Here is a 7,880-nt window from a genome sequence, read left to right as displayed (position 1 = left end):
TCAGTTTCTATGTAATGATCTACAAGAATTACAATTGACAAAAATGCATATTTTGGAATTTCTTTTATGGTTGCCTGACTGCCTCTGGTACTCATTGCTTGTTCATTGGTTGTAATTTCATCATGAAAAAAAAAGCATATTTTTTCACCCTTCAAATTCCTCATTTATTTCCTATGAAAGAGAATTTCACTCTTTCTTTTTACTCATTTTCACTCTTTCTATTGATGGATATTCATGCTATCATGAGATGTTGGTGTAATATCATAGCAATTCTCATAGAAAAGGTGAATCATTTAATTAGGAAATGAGGAACTTAATTGAAGGGGAATTTTCTTGTTTCATATTTTTACTTTGATAATTTTACAACTAAAGAGGACACACGTTTATTGTGTTACAAAGGGTTACTTTCCAATTAACAAACAAACCTTCATCTATTTTGTACTACTATTTTTTTAAAACATTGCAATAATATCATTATAAATTGAAAAGTTACAATACTATTAGAACATTCCAAACTTCCTATAATAATTTTAAATTTAGTAAAACTAATAATTAATTTCTTATAAAATGGATTGTTGAAAATATTTTTTCAAAACAGATTTTTTGGTGTGCAATCCTCTTTGTCTTCCTCCTTCACCGTCGCCGGCCTCTACCCCGCCGTGGCGCCGTCCCCTCCACCGCCTTCTTTGAGCTCATAGTGTGTGGGGACGGACTCTTTTTCCAAAAACAAAATTAGGTTTAATCAAACATAAATCACCATTGTGCCTCTTTCGCCATAATTTTGGTCCTTTTTTCGAGGTAATAATTTCGGTTTCCTTCCTCCCATAACTGATTCTAAATGAACACCTTTTATCATTAATTCATTATGGTACTTCCATTATGCTTGTTGCAAAATGCTATTTGTACTAATATACTCAATATTACAAATAATTCCATATTCTAACAAATTAATGGCGGCATGCATCATCATCAACATCCATATGAAACAACAACAATTCTGAAAAAGAGAGACGAATAAAAGCCAAAAGGTCCATAATCCTTCCCTATATAGTACAACATCGTTAGGTGTCAAATATTATGAAAATTAACACTAAACCTTTCGAAATCACTAAGGTCACCAATTTATGTACTACTATAGTTGCTATACAAAAAAATACTACATTTAGTACAATCCAAACACATATAACTAATAATAATCAGCAAGCAAGATTATGAAAACACTTTTCTCTATGGATTATATTATTATACATGTGCTATGCTTAACTTTCACTACCTCAACTTTCTGTTAATAAAAAGAAAAGAAAAGAAAAAAGAAAGAGGGGTAGAGTACAAATGATAAGTTTTGTAGGTATATTAAATATATAGAAAGTTTGGTGAAAGCGAAGAGAGGTAGAAGAGTAGTGTGAGGATGAAGAGAGCGACCATTTTCCTTTCTCCTTTCATTATCCTCTCTGCCTTGTCTCATCCCCAACACTGTCCCTTCCTCTAAGATTCCAATTTCCAGCACCAAGATCAAGATCAATTCACCGGAAAGTGATGTTTCCACGCTTCGATTCAACCCTCATCTTAAGGTACTTCAAATTTATTTTAATTTTTGCTAATTCACCAACTTAAAATAAGTAATTCTAGAAATTAGATATTGTGTTGATTAGTCTTCTCTTGTTTTCTTGTTAGAGATCAAAGAGTATGAAATAGGGGTTGTTGGAAACAAACCTAAAAAAAATTCAATCAATCAAAAAGGATTTTGTTTATCCACAAATTCATGTCACAAAGCTTCCAACAAAGCGTCTACACTTTCCCAAATGCATACGAACGATCCGCGGCTGCCAGCGAGTGGGTGTTAAGAGAGCAAGGCGGCTTCGATGCGCCGCCGCATCCGGCGTCCTTCGACGCCGGAGGTATGCTCACGGAGATCATAAACCGTCGCCACGGCGATCAGATCCAGAAACAGCAGCTCGATAACGAGGTGAGTGTTGACAAATTTTCACTATAATTTCATGCAATTAAATTAATCATAGCTCTTGAATTTTCCTTTTTGATGGATTTTGAAGCAGCTCTCTTTCATGAATCACCCACAAGCTGCTAAAGCCGCGGCGGCTTCCTCTAATCTGGAAGGGTTTCACTTAATTAGCCCTATTAACCCACCTTCCGACATGCCGCCGTCGTCTCAGATGAGCTGGATCCCGAGCAGCAGCGGCGGCCGGGGACACGAGGCCGCGGCGAGGGTGTTGCAGGGGCAAGGCCTGTCTCTATCTCTCTCTTCTCTAGAAGGCAACAAATTTGAGAAAATGAATGTGGGAAACGGCGAATTATACTTCCATGGAAGCAATCCATATGTGTTGGGAGATGTCGCGACAAATCCGATGCTGTTTGGGTCGCCGAGGTTGGTGTCGGAACACGAAAACCAGAATCTTCATTTTGGCTATGTGGAATCTACAAGAAGCACGAATTTGGTGAGGAATTCACGGTATTTGAAGGCGGCACAGGAATTGCTAACGGAATTTTGCTGTGTGGGAAGAGGGAATAATCAAATTGTGAAGAAACAAGATAGAAACCCTAATTCAGACAACGGTGGCGGTTTGTCTTCTTCAAAGGACCACTACACCTTATCCCCTTCTGAAAGAACTGAATACCAGAGAAGAAAATTCAGGCTTCTCTCCATGCTCGATGAGGTTAAATTTTCTTCCTTACAGCTCTACCTAATCAATGATTGAAGTAGGAAATTTAATTTGAATATTTCATACTATACTGAATAATTGACACTATTATATGATAAAATTAATTAATTTTTGTAAAGTGGTGGAGTGCAGTTGGGGGTACATGTCTAATGAAGAACGACATGCCTCCATTACAGGTTATAAAAATTTTAATTGCAGAATTATTTTAATATATCTTGAGAAGGGGACCATGGCATCTTTTTAATCCTGAATTTGTTAAATAATACCTAGTGCTGTTGGTTTAATCTGACTTTTTCTTAAAAGGAGTAAAAAGACATTCATTCTTCAAGTGATTATGCTCCTGTACCTTTTTTTGAAGCTTTATCAAATCACACACGCACACACACACATATACATACGTTTATTAAAATATAAATAAATAATTTACACTGAATCATTTGTGTTTTTCTCCTGATCACATGCAATCAATCAATGCCATAATAATAAAGCCATTGTCACAACTTTATTTAGACATTCCTTCTGCCGGAAAAGCTCCACACATTGCACTTGGACATGAACCTATAATAAAAATGTTAATTTTGGAGCGCAGGTGGAGGGGAGGTACATGAGGTACTGCGAGCAGATGCAGGCGGTGGTGAACTCGTTCGACGCGGTAATGGGGCAAGGGGCGGCGGCGCCGTACACGGGGCTGGCGAGGGTGGCGATGTCGCAGCATTTCCGGAGCATGAAGGATGCGGTGGAGCGGGAGATGAAGGCGTGCTGCGAGGCGCTGGGGGAGAAGGAGGTGCAAGGGGGGATAACGAAGGGGGAGACGCCGCGGCTGAAAGTGGTGGAGCAGAAATACCGGCAGCACAAGGCGCTGCAGCATATGGGGATCATGGATCCCGAGTCGTGGCGACCACAGCGAGGCCTGCCGGAGCGGTCTGTCACCATCTTGAGGGCCTGGCTCTTCGAGCATTTCCTCCACCCGTATGTCTCTCTCTCTCTCTCTCTTTCACTCTTACACGCATTAATGTATTTAAAGTGCAATTTTGATTACATAGCTGTTTTGTTTGCTGTGGGGCTCGTGAGAACTGATCATGAATCTGTGAAATCTTTTTCCTCAAATTAAAGCATGTGAAATAATTAAATTCATAACTCAAGTGGGAGTTAATTGTACTTATGTACGTATTATGAATACTATACTAAAATTCATAACTCAATTGCGCCTCAAAAAACGTACTTAACTAAAATTCAAGGACGTAAATGGAAGTGTTCATAAAGAACAAAAGATTAAGATATGTCCTTTACGGATGCTCTTTTTGCGCCTTAATTTTTGGTTATATATTTTTCAAAATTTCTAGAGCAAATAGTTGTGTCTCCAATTTTGTGTCATTTGTAAGAAGATTTTGTAGTAGTCACTATACTAATGTATATACTCTAAATTGGTATATGCACTACAAAAACTTACAAAAGACACAAAAATAGAGACTCGATTACTTGAATTGAAACTTCTTGAAAAATTACCATAATCTAGGATGTGCAATCTATCTTTTGTTTTTCTAGGAAGCTTTTATTTGCGTCCATTAATTTTAGCTGAGACATGTTTTTTGAAGTGTTGGTATTCTATATAGAAACACAAAGTATTGTCCTTAATTAATTGCATTAAGAAATATCCTTAGCAGATAACTCATTCGATGTCCAATAATTACATCAAAAATACCATTTAAAAAAAATTATGATTTGAAATGGAAATAAACATAGGTCATTTAGTAACACACTTTTCCTTTAATTAATTAATTAATACAGTGGATCAGATGAGTGGTTTCATTCAGGAGAATGTGGAGTGGGACCCGTGGTGATTTGTTTTTGTTTGATGATTAAATTATTTTGTTAGATTTATGGAAAAAAGGGAGAGCTAAGATAGTTTAATATTGTCTCAGCTATCCAAGTGAAGCAGACAAACATTTGCTGTCGCGACAGACAGGTTTATCAAAAAATCAGGTACGAGCTCATTATATCTTCTGTATATCAAAATCGCTGTGTCATCTGTGATGAAAGGGATATCTCATGTCTAACTTCGTTTTGCGTGCATATTTGTGATCTATCTTGGATCCCAACTTCAAACTGCACATTCATTTAAGATTTAATAATTGATATAGGAAATTTATTGGAGTGTCTGACATAATTTCAAGTGCAAAGGTTAATAGATTGTGTATGGAATTGAACAAAGATAGCATCTCATAATTAGATTGCAATTTTGCTTAACTTAAGTACTAGTATCTAGTTATCTGAGTATATTGGTTATATCTTCTTTGAAATATATGAGTAACATAAGGTATCATTTTCGACAGTTTTAATCTGAAGTAATGAATTACTGCTATTTGCACTAATTTAACAATTATTCTCAAATTCATTGGGCGATTAATGAAAGGTAGACTGAATAAAATTCATCTTATATGAGAGATGTATCTTTATTTGTACTAGTATAATATTTATCTGTACAATGTTGACATTTTTCTTGATTTATGACCTCATTTTTAATTTATTTTCTATTATAGTAATGATCTTTGCAAATTGCATGTGTGTTTAGTTTTATCCCGCATATAAAACCCATGCAGGATGTCTGAGTCTTACTCTAGAATCACCCATAAATTTGAGGAATAAATAAAAGAAGAAGAAAAGAGTAGTTTTAGCCCTTCTTCCTATTATTACTAGTATATAATAATGTTATCATGTAATATTAATATTAGTTTTACTAATATTAATTCTTTTAACCCTATTTATAGTTCATATACATAATTTATACGCTATATTAAAGAAAGGTGTGCAGTTTTTTCTTCAATCATTTTGTTTTCATGTGGAAGACTTTTTTTCCCCCTATTGTTTCAGTTTCTTTATTTGAAATTTGTACTAAAAATTTTATTTTATTTTTAAGTTTTATAGAAAGAATTGATCTTTCTTCTAATACAGTAAATATTGGACTAAACTATACTCTTATAAATTGATTTATGAAAGATTTTATTTACTAAAAAAATACTGATACGTTTTCAAAAGTAAAAAACAAGCGCATTCCTGAATGATTGAAAATAAATATCATGGGGAAGGGAATAAATGACTAATTTCAGGGTCATAAGAATTGGTATTTATCTGGGATTAGTGATTATTCCTAGTGGTCGAGGGTTCAAGTCACTACAGGAATGATGATTGATTGTTTTTTATATTTAAAAACGATGAATCCTACTAAAAAAATTAACTTTATATCTATTAGATTGTTTTTCATTCTCACTACAATATGAACGTGGAACGTGGTAGATAAATTCTTGTTTATATGATTATAAATCGGAATAAATTCTACAAATTTTAGTTATGATTTATATTTTGAGTAGTTGTAGAATATATTAATCCATGTAAAATGAGATTTTTCAAGATTTTCCTCTAAATATATACCCATTATAGTTTCAGAAAATTAAGGCATGGTGTTGTAACATTTTTATGCAATTAGTCCTTGTATATAAGTTGTGACTTGTGATTGTGATCAATATATTAGCAGCCTTAGTGAAAGAATCAACGCTGCTAAACATATATGAAATGTTTTCACTATGCCTGTAAGTTTGTTTTGCTGTATTTTCAGTCTGTCACATTTAGAAGATAAAAAAAGAAAAAAAGGATATTTGGCATTTGCAGACTTTTCTCTAGTGATCATTTGCATCATTGCATGAACCCATTTGTTTTTGTGCATTAAATTTCGACCAAACATAGCTCAGTATTGCAGAAAATTAATTACTCTCTCTCTCTCTCTATCTATCTCTCTCTCTCCTTCACAGGTATCAAATTGGTTTATAAATGCTAGGGTTCGACTATGGAAGCCGATGGTGGAAGAAATGTACCAACAAGAATTCCAAGAAGCTTCAGCTGCAGATAAAGATAAAGATGACAAACCCACTTCACAAACCGACGCCCCGAAAACGGACCCTTCAGAAACCCGGCAGCCGGGGAAGCAGCCGGCGGCGGCTGCGGCGGGAGGCGGCGCAGCCTCCTCCTCCACCGCGGACGAAATGATGATGCCGACGGAGTACCGGTGTTTCATGGAGAATCCTGAGATGGGGTTGGAGTCGGAGTTCAGCGGTGGAAGTGCGGGGACGCAGGCGGCCGGAGAAGTTTCGCTTACGTTGGGACTCCGGCGAGCGGAAAATGTGCCGATTAATCTGAGCCATCTCTCAGTTAGGGACTTTGAAGCTTATTAGTAGTGATTGCTGATTATTGAGTTATTGAAAGGCATATATCGGCATTTTATTATTACTCTATGTGACATTATTGTTTTTATCAAAAGTACAAAATGCGTGTAATAAGTAGTAATGTAATTGTATAGATCCAGTACGTTAGATGAAATGATTTTGCCTATTATATACCCCTCCATTGTTTAAATATGATGATGTAATTAATTGCCAACTGCACATATCCTATAAATTCCAAGGTATAATCTGGATTATTAGATTTTTAAATTTGACGTTAATAAAAAAATGACAATACAATGTCAACCCGTTGACGCAATATTGACACTTCTTATTCACTTCATTTGTATTTATTCGCATCAAATCTAAAAATTCAACTATCTATATTTTAGTTTGCAATTTATAGTAAAAATATAGTATAATAGGACCCTACTAAGTAACAATAAAAAATAATAAATAAAATACTATATTATAATTTAGAGTAAACTTCATAGGTAGCTTATGAAAAATAAGATTTGCACATTTTGAATTTCTAAATGCTAAAAAGATATAGGTTTCTAAGATGATCGGGAAAATTGCACATAAGATGACTTCACTGACCATTTTTGCTTCTAGATGCTCATTCTGAAGAAGCACAACACCATAATAATATAATAACATCTTAATCGTCTATTTTAATCTCAGAAGTCTTTAAAAAGTTATAAATAGTCTTTTTTATTTTCTTAAAAATGGTGTTTTTAGTGGGGAAATATCCCTTTTATAGCATCTCAAGAGGCAAGAGCATCTTTAACTAGGTGAATGATAAGGGATAGACCGATATAATAAAATGTAAATTTTAAATATTGTATAAATTCCAAATTATGATCTGAATCGTTAAAAAATGTTAACAGATGACAAAATAATAGCAATAAAAAATGTCAATACAGTGTCGACGATTGATGTTGTGTTGATATTTTTTGTTGTTGTTATTTTGTCATCTATTGATATT

At 34.6% G+C, this 7,880-nt stretch overlaps 1 protein-coding gene across 2 annotated transcripts; it reads left to right on the top strand.

Annotated features, from left to right (window-relative positions):
• Positions 1 to 1,365: 1,365 nt before the first annotated feature.
• LOC121759619 (BEL1-like homeodomain protein 4) lies at positions 1,366 to 7,064 on the top strand. Of its 2 annotated transcripts, none has more exons than XM_042155273.1 (6): positions 1,366 to 1,571; positions 1,677 to 1,966; positions 2,052 to 2,672; positions 3,268 to 3,647; positions 4,601 to 4,661; positions 6,485 to 7,064. In XM_042155273.1, exons 2-6 carry the CDS (start codon positions 1,763 to 1,765, stop codon positions 6,902 to 6,904), a joined length of 1,686 nt encoding a protein of 561 aa, XP_042011207.1. In that variant the 5' UTR covers positions 1,366 to 1,571; positions 1,677 to 1,762; the 3' UTR covers positions 6,905 to 7,064. The 2 variants fall into 2 exon arrangements, with proteins under 2 accessions (XP_042011207.1, XP_042011208.1); XM_042155274.1 differs by having other exon boundaries at positions 1,368 to 1,571; positions 1,675 to 1,966; positions 2,055 to 2,672.
• Positions 7,065 to 7,880: the final 816 nt, after the last annotated feature.

The sequence above is a fragment of the Salvia splendens genome, chromosome 12 (genome assembly GCF_004379255.2).
Source record: "Salvia splendens isolate huo1 chromosome 12, SspV2, whole genome shotgun sequence".
Classification (NCBI taxonomy): Eukaryota; Viridiplantae; Streptophyta; class Magnoliopsida; order Lamiales; family Lamiaceae; genus Salvia; species Salvia splendens.
This window is presented reverse-complemented; position numbering and strand designations above follow the sequence as displayed.

Excerpts from the sequence above, each read along its gene's own strand:
- LOC121759619 (XM_042155273.1), top strand. The coding sequence starts at position 1,763 with ATGTCACAAAGCTTCCAACAAAGCGTCTACACTTTCCCAAATGCATAC. Across the intron at positions 2,673-3,267 it reads TTCTCTCCATGCTCGATGAG|GTGGAGGGGAGGTACATGAG; the intron begins GTTAAATTTTCT and ends TTTGGAGCGCAG. Across the intron at positions 3,648-4,600 it reads TTCGAGCATTTCCTCCACCC|CTATCCAAGTGAAGCAGACA; the intron begins GTATGTCTCTCT and ends ATATTGTCTCAG.